We start from the raw sequence: 15,172 nt of genomic DNA on the forward strand, positions 1-15,172 counted from the left end.
TAGTTGTGGAAATATTATTATTATTATTATATTTATGAAATGTATTTTCCATATATCTTTGGATCTGACTGTGCGCTCTGCTTTGCAGTTAAACAGCTTGCCTCCGGACACATGCAGTGAGTTCAGTTTCTCCAGAAAGGGGCAGCTGATCGTCAGTGCCAGCCGTCCGTCCAGTAGCCTGGGATCCGTGGTGTCCAATGGAACGGCTTCAACTAACGCCTCTTCTGAGCAGCTTCAGAGATGGATGCATGCAGCAGCAAAGGTGAGCATGCAGCAGCGATATCTTTTGTGTCATTTTTCTCTGCATAAACATTGTTTTTGTTGAAAATGCACGGCTTGTAAAATCAACTACTTCCCTACTCTATAGTATGCGAAAAACAGTACGACTAAAGAGTACTATTTGCAAATACATAGTAGTAGTACACAGTAGGCGAAAAGTCCCCAGATTACCTACTTCTTCTGCTTAGATTCCACCAGTTAGTATGGATGGTACATTCTCATCTGTATTAATTTGGTCTCTGTGTTCTTTAAAGCAGGGCCGGAGGACAGAGCTCATCAGCCTGCAGAAGCCGTTATCTGGAGGTCTGGGTTTCAGTGTGGTGGGCCTGAGACCAGAGGGGGTGGGCGGCCATGGTGTGTTCGTCAGACAGGTGCAACCAGGGAGTGTCGCAGACAGGTGAGACCTCTCTGCTTTATTCATATATCGTATTTTCTGTTGTTTTAGATCCTTTTCTTTTTGGCTCCTCCTTTTTGCAATTGCAACGAGTTGTTTTGTCTTAAAATCTGCTTGATTAGAAGGCATAGATGCATGCATTTTTAAAATATTTTTTAAAATATAAATTGTGCCTAATTATGAATTAACATGATAATAATAAATGTATTTATTTACTTATTTTAATTTAGATGAGATGGATAATAATACAATTGATTAATTGATTTACTGGATTAATTGGATGATGGATAAAATAATAATATAAATAAAATAATAAACTTTTTACTTTATGGCATAAGTTGGACAATGGATGATGATAATAATAATAATACTCCTATTGATGTAATTGGTATTTATTTATTAAGTAAAATATATTAAATAAAAAATAATAACAATATGGATAATAATATGGAGATAATAATAATAACAATTATGATAATAAAAATATTAAAAATTAGTTAATGAATAATAGTAAGAAGAAGAAGAAGAATATTTTGCGGGATGAGTTGGATAATGGATGAAAATAATAATAATAATTGTAATAGTGCTCCTTATTGATGTTATTGGTTTATTTATTAAATAAAATTAATTAAATTGAAAATAACAGTATGGATAATAATAATATGGAGATGATAGTAATAATAATAACAGTTATAATAATAAAAACATTAATAATAATCATCATCATCATAAAAACATTTCAAAATAGTTAATAAAAAATAATAATAATAATATACTTTTTATTTTACGGGATGACTTGGATAATGGATGAAAATAATAATATTATTATAATAGTACTCCTTATTGATGTTATTGGTTTATTTATTAAATTAAATAGATAGTAATAACAATATGGTTATGATATAGAGATGATAATAATAATACAAGTTATAATAACAAAAATAATAAAATTAATAATCATCATATAAATATTTAAAAATATTTACTTATTTACTGGATGAATTGGTTAATGTAAAATAATAAATAAAGTAGTAATGTAGTAGTGTTTTTTTAATTATTACTGCTATTTTGACTGGCAAGTTAAACTGTGATAATTCTTATCTCCAGGGATGGAAGACTGCAGGAGAACGATCAAATTCTTGCGATTAATGGGATTCCTCTGGATCAGAGCGTGACGCAGCAGCAGGCCATCGCTCTCCTCCAGCAACAGAGAGACCGAGTGGAGCTGGTGGTGGCCAGAGACGCCGCGGCCAAACCCCTTCTCTCCACATCTGGACCCGTTCAGACGGTACGCCCACATATTTAACTATAACTAGTATCTTTCATAGTTTTTCAGCGGTTGTGGAAGCTACTTTGAAATTAGCTTGCCACATTTCTAATCAAATATGGCATCTATGGCACTTGTTGTCAAATATGCCATCAAATGCCATTGTCTCATGACTGAGACTCAGTCTCATGACTGAACATCATGGTGTCAAACCGTCACAATATTTGATTAAAAAACTCCAAATTGTGGCCTGTGATCACTTCAAACTATCATTAACTTGGAAAAACTTCAGCATTTGGGCTTGAAACGATGACTTCATTAGGGGCAGATGTCATTTTTGGCTTTAGCATGGTTTTCATGTCACCTATTTAAGAAGCCCAATATTTCCTGAGGCCTAACAAACTGAGCTTAGTTTATATTTGTGATGGTTTAATTTCGACCAGTTGCACTAACATATACAGATTATCAAATCCAGTGACAGAATGTATAACAAATTGCTTAAGCATTTTGATTTAACCTGCCTGAGGTATAAACAGCAATTCGGCCTAAGCTAAGAGCCTATTTATTTGTCCTGTTCCCATTATTACAATGTGATCCTCTGGAAAATAAAGCCCTTAAAACATCCTGTTATAAGCGGAGCGTCTCTAAACCAAAGACAGAAGAATAACGAACTGCATAAACTTTCTCGGGTTCATCCGAAAAGACCTTTCTATCATTGAAAGGAATAAACTGGGAAGAGGAGAAAATGAGACTGGAAAAGACCAACAGCCAGTAGATGAACTGCATTAACCTAAGCCTTCAACAATAAACACAACGCTTCCCTCTCGTCTACTTTAATTAAGTACCTCAAACTTCTCAAATTAACGGCGAATGCACACAAAGCGAGTTCCTCATGCTGGAAAAAATCACATTAGTTTTGATTTGGTCTTTGTGTTGCAAGCCAGGTTGTGTATTTCTGCTCTGTCGATGCTTATTTTTTCAATTTGAAATGTTTAATATTCTTAATTCAAGGCCATGTTCTGCATATCGAAACCAGACTTTGGTTTAATTCATGTGCTGTTTCACTCGGGATTGTGTTTAATGGAGCAAAAGTCTGGTTTTCATCTGTCACCAGATGTCAACAAGTAGTCTGTGTCGCTGAACTTGTTTATAAGTCAGATTGAGTGTCTGTTTGCTGTTTGTTGCGATAAAAATAAAATAGGCTTTATCACAAACATGACTCGACACCGTAAAGGCAGGAGGCAATGGAGGGTACAGGAAGCATTGCAAAGATGTGATATTGGTGATTTTGGTGGTTAAAATGTTTTAGTTTTTTCCCTTTTGGGTGAATGGCCAGGTAATGCTTCAAATCAAATTCAAAAAGTTTTTCTTAAAGGAAACAAACCCCTATTTTTTTCATAATAATAATAATAATGAAATATATACATATGTATATATTATTTAACATTTTGCATATATTTATAATACATTACTTATATATATATTTATTTATTTATAAATGTGATTGATTATTATCATAGTCTAATCATGTAAATTAACTGATTGTCACTCCAAATTTATTTATAGAATTTATACATATTCATAGTGTTATACTCATTTAATTTACACTATTCAGTTTACATTTTCAAACATTCCTTTTGCCATTAATTGTAAATAGAATTGACCAATTTACTACTATGACATTATTTTTTGAAAGCATCCTCACTTTGCAGTATGTTTACACAAGTGCCTAAAACTTTTCACAGTACTGTAGCTTTGCAGGATGGTTTCTTCAAGTGTCTTGGAGATGTTGCCGCAGTTTTTCTGGATTTAGTCTGTCAGTTTTAGGTGTCTTGGACATTATCATGAGATTCACTCTTTTCGATCATGTAAAATTTAAACCCTTGTTAAGTAAAACTCCAAGCGCGTATTTTGTTATTACGTTTAAATACCTGTCAATCTGAAACTTGGGTATTGCTAATATCAATCATCATATGTCGGCTTAAAAGCTTAGCAATGAAGACGTCACTCCGAAAGCATGTATTATGTCCTCTCGCTAACCCCGTATTCAAACAGACCCCCACCTTCCTTTCCATTTCAATCTATTCTCTTATCGTTTAAAGCTGAGAAAATATTTATCTGTTTAAGATTGCTCAGTCCCCAAGGGACCACTGCTCCGTTCCTTAAATGGAGGAGAGCAGGAGCAAATGAAGCAGAGGTATATTTTTCCTCACTTCCCCTACCCTTCTATCTCTCTGTAGACACAGACATCCGAAGGCCTTGAAAATATCTTGAATCCTAATTTTACTCTGTTGGAAAGTTTCATGGAGGCCAGACTTGTGATACTCTGCTCTGGGATTCCCACTACTGGAGGAATAACATCCAAGCCTTTTCCCAACGGAGATGTTTTCCGGCTTTCTCATTATAGGTCGCTAACGTATAGATGTTTATGTAAGCTTTTTCCCTGAAGGAAATACAGCTGTTTGTGGAAAGAAATGTACTGTAGCTGTATTTCTTATGTTTGGGACATCAGTGGGGAACATATTCAAATTTGCTGTTTTAATTCTGCAACAGATTTACTATATGACTGTCCGGTCTGTTCTAGGGACTGGCTCAAAGTAGTATAATTTAAAGAGATAGTTAAATTTAAATTAATATTTAATTAATCATTTACTCACCCTCAAGTTGTTCCAAACTTGTATGAGTTTCTTTCTTCTGTTGAACACAAAAGAAGATATTTTGAAAAATGCTGGTAACCAGAGAGTTGACGGTTGCCATTGATTTTCATATACAGTACAGGCCAAAAGTTTGGACACATTACTATTTTTAATGTTTTTGAAAGAAGTTTCTTCTGCTCATCAAGCCTGCATTTATTTGATCAAAAATACAGAAAAAAATGTAATATTGTGATATATTATTACAATTTAAAATAATTGGTTTTCAATTTATTATACTTTAAATTATCATTTATTTCGGTGATGCAAAGCTGCATTTTCAGGATCATTACTCCAGTCTTCAGTGTCACATGTGACATCCAGTCAATCACATGATCCTTTAGAAATCATTCTAATATGATGATTTATTATGAGTGTTGGAAACAGTTCTGCTGCCTAATATATTTGATGAATAAAAGGTTAAAAAGAACTGCATTTATTCAAAATAAAAACATTATTTTTTTATATAAATCTTCTTTATTATCACTTTTTATCAATTTAACACATCCTTGCTGAATAAAATTGATTTATTTAAAAAAAAATAAAGAAAAAAATTACTGACCCCAAATTACTGACCAGTAGTGTATATTGTTGTTATAAAAGATTTCTATCTTGAAAACATTTGCTTCTTTTTTTTCTTTTCTTTTTTCTTTCTTTTTTTTATTCATCAAAGTATCCTAAAAAAGTATCACAGGTTATGAAAAAATATTAAGCAGCAGAACTGTTTCCAACTTTGATAATGAATCATCATATTAGAATGATTTCTAAAGGATCATGTGATAGACTGGAGTAATGATCCTGAAAATGCAGCTTTGCATCACAGAAATAAATAATAATTTAAAGTATAATAAATTGAAAACCAATTATTTTAAATTGTAATAATATATCACAATATTAAATTTTTTTCTGTATTTTTGATCAAATAAATGCAGGCTTGATGAGCAGAAGAAACTTCTTTCAAAAACATTAAAAATAGTAATGTGTCCAAACTTTTGGCCTGTACTGTATATATATATATATATATATATATATATATATATACAGTGCTATGCATAAGTTTAGACACCCATGCTAAAGTTGACTAAAAAGAGGAATAAAAAATCATCTTTTGGAAATTGAACTTAATGGTAAGATCATCTCTCAATGCAAATCAAACTAGCTATTAGGCTAACTGAAATAAAACCATGCCAATCTCTAGGTATGGTGAAGGCTATGTGATGATGTGGGGCTATTTTAATTCCAAAGGCCAAGGGAACTTTATCAGGATGCATAGTATCCTGGATCCATGAAGTAACTGGCCTTTAAAAATAAAAATCTGCCTGCCTCTATGGGAATTTAACATAGGGGTGCCCAGACTTATGCACCCTGTATTTTGAGGAAGAACATTTATTTATTTACGATACATTATTCATTCACAAAGAAAATTGGTGTCCTTAAAGGTTGGATTTTTCTTCATTTTTTTAATTAAGGCATTAAGTTCAATTTCCAAAAGATGATTTTTTATTCCTCTTTTTAGTCAACTTTACCATGGGTGTCTAAACTTATGCATAGCACTGTATATATATATATATATATATATATATATTCCTACTGTGGAAGTCAATGGCTACCATCAACTGTCTGGTTTCATACAGGGTTGGAACAATGTAAGGGTGAGTAAATGATGACCGAGTTTTAATTTTTGGGTGAACTAACCCTTTAAGTTGCATAATTGCAAGACATATGCTTTAATCATGAATGTCTGGTCATGGACATTCATTGGTCAGAAAGGGTTGAAAACACTGAAAGCATACTATTTGCCCCAAAAAAGGTGCATACCCATTTTCAACTTTATAACAAATAGATGTTATGCCAACTTCTGCCTGAAGGAAATACGGCTGTTTGTTTTAGCTGTATTTCTTATGTTTGGGTCATCAGTGTGGAATCAGTTTGTCGTCGGTTAGGAACCTGGGTGCGCTCTTTGATACAAATCTTTCATTTGAAAGTCACGTTTCTAGTATCTGTAAAACCGCATTCTTCCATCTTAAAAATATATCTAAATTACGACATATGCTTTCAATGTCAAATGCGGAACAATTAGTTAATGCGTTCATGATATCAAGGCTAGATTATTGTAATGCAATTATGGGTGGTTGCACCGCACGCTTAATAAACAAACTACAGCTGGTCCAAAACGCCGCAGCTCAAGCTCTTACCAGAACCAGGAAGTATGACCATATTAGCCCGGTTCTGTCAACACTGCATTGGCTCCCTTTTAAACTATTCATTGTACACATTTTAAAATATTGCTGATTACTTACAAAGCACTAAATGGTTTAGCTCCCCATTACTTGAGCGAGCTCTTAACGCATTATAGTCCTTCACGTCTATTGCGATCTCAAAATTCCGGCCAGTTGATAATACCTAGAATATCAAAATCGACTGCTGGCGGTAGATCCTTTTCCTATTTAGCACCAAAACTTTGGAAAAGTCTTCCTAACATAGTCCGGGAAGCAGACACACTCTGTCAGTTTGATAACGTTTCCAGGTTTGCGTTCTCAAGCCGCCATGCACTGTTGTTGTGCAGATTAGCGGGCTGGAGCGCTTTAAGGGTTTTCTGTTAGAACCGGTGTCGTGTAAGCGGCCCCTAAGTTAATAACTAATGATCTTTGCAAAAGAAGTCAATCAATCAAAACTAACTTTAGCTGGACAATAACATTATTCTAGAGCTGCTGTAAAGCCAAAACAATCTCTATTAATTTAATTTCCTATTATCACTGTAAAGCCGCTTTGAAACAATCTATATTGTTAAAATTGCTATATAAATGAAGGTGACTTGACTTGGAACATATTAAAATTTGCTGTTTTAATCCTGCAATAGACTTACTAGGAAATTGCCAGGTGTGTTCTGAGCAAAGCTTATGTAATATTTTTCCCCTGAATTAATGTGTGTAAAGAAAGCAAATTCAGTCAAACTTGTTTTCTTGTTCACCTTCCTCCAAACCATTCTCCACTGAACTTAAAAGAGGTGAATTTTAACCAGAGTGAGTTCAAGTCTCTGAAAAGTCAGAAAAGGACTTCTTATCTCCGAAATGGTTTTTTTCTCCTCACCGCGGGATGAACGCTAGTCTAAAGCTTTGTTTCGAAGAGCGACTGAGCGAACTGCAGAGGAGGGGTTTCATTAGATAGTGAGAAAATTGCAGAGGTAGTCAGACGGCAGATAACGGCCTGGTAATAAGAGAACAGAAATGTACTGATTGCAGGTCCTTTATATGAGCCCAAGGAGACTTGGGTGATTAGGAGCACGGCTGACGTGAGATCACAAAGACTCTCGTGGGCTTTCCTGACCCTGACATTGATCAGCCACTGCAGGATCACACCGTTAACACGTTCATTAGCATTTTGTGCCCTATTACGACTCCGCCGCAGGATGTAGTCACAGGTCTTGGGTCGGCAATCGCTCCATATTTGGACAATCAAAGGTGATTGAGTGGATCTTTATTCTTTAAGTAGACGGTTTTGTGGCTCAAAGTAAATTATGACTGATGCTCACTGACCTCTAAATGTGTCAGACAAGACAATGGATTGAAGACTGTCCCCTATGTGTGTCTTTGCAGGATCAGTGGGGACACGTGGAGGAGATCGAGCTGGTGAACGATGGAACCGGCCTGGGATTTGGTATTGTTGGAGCCAAGGGAACCGGAATGGTGGTCAGGACCGTGGTGCCAGACAGTGTGGCCCATAAGGTTTGTCTTTGCGCATCCTACGTGTTTATTCAATGCACTTTGGGGAAAATTATGCGTGATTTCTGAACCATTAAGTTGTGTTAATATATATGATTCAGTAGTTTCAGATTCAGAGTTGTTTTTTAATGAATTAGGTGAACTGATTCACAAAACTGGCCTGAATGATTTGTTCATGATGCAGACTGAACCAACCACTTATTGACTCATTGCACTGTTAATTTTTCCCCCCTCAGATCTTAGAAATGATTTATATTGATTTGAGCAATTTGTTCTTACATCAAACTGAATGGGTCTCATTGACTCATTGAACCCTCATTTGGTCATGAATAAATCATGTTGATTAATATTAAGAATGTTCTTTTTTAGAATAGCAATGTCTGATTTGTGAATCAATCGTTGTGTTGAGTCAACTATTTTTAATGAATCAGGTGAACTAATTTACAAAACCGGACTGAGCCAACAACTTTACTGAACTCCTTCTTTTGATTAATCTTAGTTTGATTAATGAACTAATTGTGCAGAGCAACATGAATTGGTTGTAAATCAGTCTCACAGACAAAAACTTTCTCTCTTTCTCTGAACAATTTGTTCATGAATTTTACTGAATTGTTTTAACTTTTAGATGTGACTGAAAAAATCATGGTGAATGATTTGTTAACAAAATTGACTGAATCAGTGCAAATCAGTTTTCGGTGAAACAATACTTTCAGAAATGTTCATTAATCTGTGTTAAAAATTATTTGATCCTTTTATATTTTTGCCAAGGAATCCTTTTTACTCACACACATTTGCTGGCCACTTTATGAACATCTGTTCCAACTGCATGTTGACTCAAATATCTAATCAGCCAATCACATGGCAGCAACTCAATGCATTTGGGCATGTTGTCCGATCTGCTGAAAAATTTCAAACTGAGCATCAGAATGGGGAAGAAAGGTGATTTAAGTGATTTTGAATGTGGCGTGGTTGTTGGTTCTAGACGAGCTGGTCTGAGTATTTTTAGAAACTGCTGATCTACTGGGATTTTCACACACAGCCATCTCTAGGGTTTAGAGAAAATGGCCAGGAATAGAGAAAATATCCAGTGAGCGGCAGTTCTGTGGGCGAAAATGCCTTGTTGATGCCAGAGGAGAATGGCCGGACTGGTTCAAGCTGATAGAAAGGCAACAGTAACTCAAATAACCACTCATTACAACCGAGGTTTGCAGAAGAGCATCTCTAAACAAACTGGACGTCCAACCTTGAAGCAGACGAGCTACAGCAGCAGAAGACACACCGGTGTCACTCCTGTCAGATAAGAACAGAAAACTGAGGCTACAATGTGCACTGGCTCACCAAAATTGGAGTGTAGAAGACTGGAAAAAGGTTGCCTGTTCTGATGAGTCTCAATATCTGCTACAACATTCAGATGGTCGGGTCAGATTTTGGTGTAAACAACATGAAAGCATGGATCCATCCTGCCTAGTATCAAAAGTTCAGGCTGCTGCTGGTGTAATGGTGTGGGGGATATATTTTCTTGGCACACTTAGTACCAACTGAGCATTGTTTTTAAAAGCCTCAGCCTACTGTAGTAGCCTACAGTATTTTGCTGACCATGTCTATCCCTTAATGACCACAGTGGACCCATCTTCTGATGGTTAATTCCAGCAGGATAATATACCATGTTACAAAGCTCAAATCATCTCATACTGGTTTCTTGATTGTGACAATGAGTTCACCATATCAAAGACTATAGATATAGAAAGACTGTTCACTCCTATTACATATTAATGGGAGAAACTGCAACTCGCAATATTGTGAAAAACGTCCTGCCTTCTAAGTAAAAGAGCCAATTGCTGATTGGGAAAGTCATTGCTTCATTGCAGCTGCCGTTCGAAGCTCCGGTTCCCATAGAAACCTGAAACTCGTGCTTAGGACTGCACGTGCGCATTGGCTGGTCTAGCCTGAAAAATACGCTTTTTTTAACGCTATTTGAGCATAAAAAACAACATTTTAGGGACAATTCATGTCATTTTGTTGTTGATTTGAAATATGTTATTTAATTGTGAGTTCGGCAAGCAGTTTTTTAGATTTCAGAATTCCGCCATTCAAACAGATAGGACTTGGTCTTGGATGCCAAAATAGCTTTCCGAAGGCATTGCAAATATGGCCGCTGATTGAACAGACTTTTCTTGAAAGGGACTTTGACCATACTCAAATGTCCTCCACAGTCATCAGATCTCAATCCAATAGAGCACCTTTGGGATGTGCTGGACCGGGAGATTCACATCATGGATGTGCAGCCGACAAATCTGCAGCAACTGTGTGATGCTATCATGTCCGTATGTTTCCAGCATGCCATGAAGAATTAGGGCAGTTCTGAAGGCAAAAGCCTGTTTTTTCTTTTATCGTCTTTTCTTTGTCAGTTTGGTATGTTATGAATGTTTAACTAAATGTCAACATTAGGGGAACAGTTACACGATACAAAAGTGAAACTTTTTAAGGTAGGATGCGTACAGTATGTGTTTGCAGTAATTCCATTTAGAAGACTTTTTTTTCTGTCCGTTTCTTCTATAAAACCTTTGAAGTGGGAACTTGAAAAGCAGATTGTTCAATACACACCTACTGATGTCAGCTTTACTCTCTTCAATGCTTAGCCAGGAGGGACAGAGACTGGAAAACAACCTGTCCTGGTTTAGACCCCTCACACACACACACACACACACATATTATACACACACCTCCTCTTCTCTCCCACCCAGTGTCCACAGCTCAGGCAACAAACCCCTTCTTGTTCAAAAGGCACATTGCTTGCATTTCACACATCAGTGGATCTTATGCTCCAAAAAAGCTGTCAAAATCAGGGCTTTGTTATCCCTGGCGTTTCCCATTTCAACCTTTAATGGCTGCGGTGGGCTTCAATGCACCCCCGCTGTCCCCAGCACAGTGGCAGGAACAAGCTGCCGAGATTTTCCCTGAACAAGTTGATGTATCAAACGCCTTTCATGTCTCGCGCTTCACAAAGACGGCTGTTCTCCTCTCCGCGCTTTGTGTAATCACTCTTTAGTCCTCCCCTTCCTCTCGCCGTTCATTTGGCCCGTCTGCCAGAGTCCTAGAAAGAAGAATACGTCTCACAGCTCAAGCGGACCGGAAAGGGCCGTTAGGAAAGGCCACGTAAGAGTGACACGGTTATTGTGGATGTTAGACTTTTGGCTCCAGCACCTGTGGATGATTGAAACAAATTAGGTTGTAAATGTGAGATTTGGCTCAGGCCTGCGTTTGGGAGGTAAATTATACTTTGGGGCTGGTGAAAATGACTTGATAATATGGACTGCAATTGTTAACTGGTAAAATGGGTTTATGTCTGTGCTGGTATCTGACAAGTTGTATAAAATGTGTCATATGGATGGTAGTATTTCTATATAATACAATAGAAAATTTCAATATACAGTTAAAACTGTAAATATTACTTTGTTAAACATTATATTATTAAACATTTAGATACAATTTAGTTTAATATAATTACATTTTAATAAGATTGAAATATAGAGACATTTAATTTGATATTAAAAGTCGTGTGAAATAGAAAGTACACCCTGATTGAATTCTATGGTTTTACATATTAAGACAATAATAAATCGTCTGGTAATTTGTAGGTCTTAAATTAAGGTGAAGAACAACACATGACATATTACACCGTGTCATTATTTATTTAACACAAATAAGGCCAAAATGGACCAGCAATGAGTGACAAACTAAGTACACCCTATGATTCAATTGCCGGTAGAACCACCTTTAGCAGCAATAACTTGAAGTAATAATTTTCTGTTAGACTTTATCAGTTTCTCACATCGTTGTGGAGGAATTTTGGCCCGCTCTTGTTTACAAGTTGCATCAGTTCATTGAGTTTTGTGGGAATCTGTTCATGCACAGCTCTCTTAAAGTCCCGCCACCGCATTGGCCAGTGAAACACCTTGATTCTTTTCTTTTTCAGCCATTCTGTTATAGATTTGCTGGTGTGCTTGTGATCATTGTCCTGTTGCATGGCCCAGTATCGGCCAAGCTTTAGCTGTCGGACAGATGGCTTCACAATTGACTCTAGAAGACTTTGGAATACAGAGGAGTTCATGGTCAACTCAATGACTGCAAGGTGCTCAGATCCTGTGGCTGCAAATCAATCCAGAAATCATCAACCCTCCATCAGTGTGATGGACAGTTGGTATGAGGTGTTTGTTCTGCTATGCTGTTTGGTTTTCACCAAACGTGGCGCTGCACATTATCATCTCCACTTTGGTCTCATCTGTTCAAAGTACAGTGTTTCAGAAGTCTTGAGGTTTGTTCAGATGCAACTTTGCAAACCTAAGCCGTGCTGCCATGTTCTTTTTAAAGAGAAGAAGCTTTCTCCTGGCAACCATTTCAGACATATCATACATAGACTTTTTCTAATTTTACTACCATGAACTTTAACATTTAACATGCTAACTGAGACTTGTAGAGTCTGAGGTGTAGTTTTTGGGTGGTTTGCGATAATGGGAATTACAATCTGGATGCTTTACAATATTGTCTTTTTTGCATGATAGTAATTTGGGGAGGGGGTGCACTTTTTTGGATGGATGTATGGATGGATAGATTCACCTCATGTATGATGACTTCAACTTCCTCCTCCATTCTCTCATTTACTCCTCCCAGGACGGGAGGCTGAGAACAGGGGACTACATCCTGCGGATCGGTGAGACGCACACTCGGGGTCTGGCCAGTGAGCAGGTGGTGAAGGTGCTGCAGTCCTGCGGTAGCCATGTGCGGATGCTGATCGCACGAGACCCGCTGGAGGAAGCCCAGCCTTCACCTCCACCTGCCCCTGCCACAGCTCCCATCACCTCCCTGCCACCTCCACCTCCCGTGCCAGCCCGCAGGGGCAGCAAAACGGTACAGAGAACACCAGAAATGTAAAATTACTCAGGGAATGGTTGATTGATTGTTATTATGATGATTAGCTTTACCGTGCAATGTCACATAATACCAATCTTTATACTAAATATTTCAATATTGAATTTTAGACTCTCACAAAACTATCATATTTTACCCCATAACCAATATATTTAAAAAATAATAATAATGTTTTGAACTTACTTTTTTTTTTAATCACGCCTTTTTTTTGAATGCAGTTAAGCACCTAGACACCTACATTCTTATTGCTGTAATGCAAATAAAATACTATTTAAATATTTCATAATAAATATACAGGTATTTAAATGACATTTTATTAAATTAGTTTTACCACATACTTTTTTTTTTTTTTACAAAATGTAATAAATAAAAAGAAAACATTGTACTACAATAATAAAAATCATCATTAAGAGATATGAGAATCTAAGAATATTCAGTTAAATAATAATTGAAATAATGTTCAAGTAAAATATCCAGATGTATTACTGCAGTGAGAAATTGAAGGACAACATGCTTTTTTTATGAAAATAATGTTACAGTGCAAAAAAAACTGATGGATGGATAGAAAAAGATTTTTTTTAAGGTTTTATTCTCTATTCTGTCACCTGATGGAGTTTTGGTTCCTTGCCACTGTCGCCTTTGGCTTTTGGCTTGCTTAGACACTTAATATTCAACAATATTATTGATCTGCCTCCATTGACACCATTATATAAGAACTGAACTGAGCTGGACGATGACATCACGGTTTTCTCCAAAGCGGCTATGTATATAAATGAACTAAATTAATAACTTTTTTACAACAGAAATGAAACATCACTGAACTTCCTTAAGCTGGACTGTGACACTATTTTTTTCTAGATCTTTATTTTCCTGCCATCTCTGTAAAGCTGCTTTGAAACAATCTGTATTGTAAAAAGTGCTATATAAATAAACGTGACTTGATAAATTGGATGGATAGATAGATAGAGAAGATTCCCGATGGATAGATAGATGGACAGATTCCCATTAGATTGGAAAAACAAACATATTGAAAGAGCGGGTACAAATATGCCTGAACATGTTTTCATAAGATTCACCCCATAAATGTACAATGTTTATAAACTGTTTCTACACACAGTGTCAGTCTCTGATCTGTTATTTATGCAGCTGAATTTGGAGGGATACGAAATCCACGAAGTTGCGTTAAAAAAGAAGGAGGGCCAGAGCCTTGGGATCTCTATAATCGGATACAACGCTTTGACCACTGAGGGTAAGAAACATATCTTGCCTTGTTTTTTCCCAGAAACCCAACTACTAATCAGTTTGCTGTTAATTATTATTTACTCGCATCTCTCGTCTCTGTTGCATGTCAGATGCGGTGGGGGTCTTCGTGAAGAACGTGGTTCCAGGCAGCGCCGCTGAGCAGAGCGGGAAAATCCATGTCCACGACAGGATAATAGCAGTGGGTTCTTAATCACTTTTTAATGAGCTCTACCTTAATTAGCCCCGTGTCCGTACGAGCGCTCTGACAGAACAGGACGCCAACTAAGCGAGACGTCTCTTTCATCTTGCATCGATTCACAGTTTAATAAGAGCGGGTTTGAGCGTAGACGTGGTCAGCTGTCATGCTCTCCCCAGCCTCACGCTAGGCTAATCAGTCCCGGTGAGGCGAATTGGAGAGCCCGGTTAGCTGGGCCTACAGTGACTTCTTGATTGTCTTTTGTGTCTGTGTGCACAGTTGGATGGCGTGAACCTTCAGGGATTCACCAACCAGGAAGTCCTGGAGGTAATGAAGCGGACAGGCGATATCGTACACCTTACCCTCATTAGGAAGATCATCTCACCCAAGAGAACGGGCGTAGAGAAATCGCTAGATAAAGGTAAAGTGACATGTTTGGAATTTGGATCA

The 15,172-nt window shown here is 36.9% G+C and overlaps 1 protein-coding gene across 8 annotated transcripts in view; it reads left to right on the forward strand.

The window, feature by feature from the left end:
* Positions 1 to 15,172, forward strand: part of patj (PATJ crumbs cell polarity complex component) — a 104,259-nt gene that overhangs the window by 5,546 nt on the left and 83,541 nt on the right. For 5 of the 8 annotated variants that reach the window (XM_079890251.1, XM_079890250.1, XM_079890255.1 and 2 more), the window contains exons 5-12: positions 89 to 262; positions 534 to 676; positions 1,781 to 1,961; positions 8,230 to 8,358; positions 13,027 to 13,263; positions 14,431 to 14,533; positions 14,637 to 14,725; positions 15,002 to 15,143. In XM_079890251.1, coding sequence (XP_079746377.1) covers positions 89 to 262; positions 534 to 676; positions 1,781 to 1,961; positions 8,230 to 8,358; positions 13,027 to 13,263; positions 14,431 to 14,533; positions 14,637 to 14,725; positions 15,002 to 15,143 — 1,198 coding nt within the window. The remainder of the gene's footprint in view (positions 1 to 88; positions 263 to 533; positions 677 to 1,780; positions 1,962 to 8,229; positions 8,359 to 13,026; positions 13,264 to 14,430; positions 14,534 to 14,636; positions 14,726 to 15,001; positions 15,144 to 15,172) is intronic. The other 3 variants (XM_079890254.1, XM_079890253.1, XM_079890257.1) reach the window with 1 other exon arrangement.

The sequence above is a fragment of the Squalius cephalus genome, assembly GCF_949319135.1.
Source record: "Squalius cephalus genome assembly, chromosome: 13".
NCBI lineage: Eukaryota > Metazoa > Chordata > Actinopteri > Cypriniformes > Leuciscidae > Squalius > Squalius cephalus.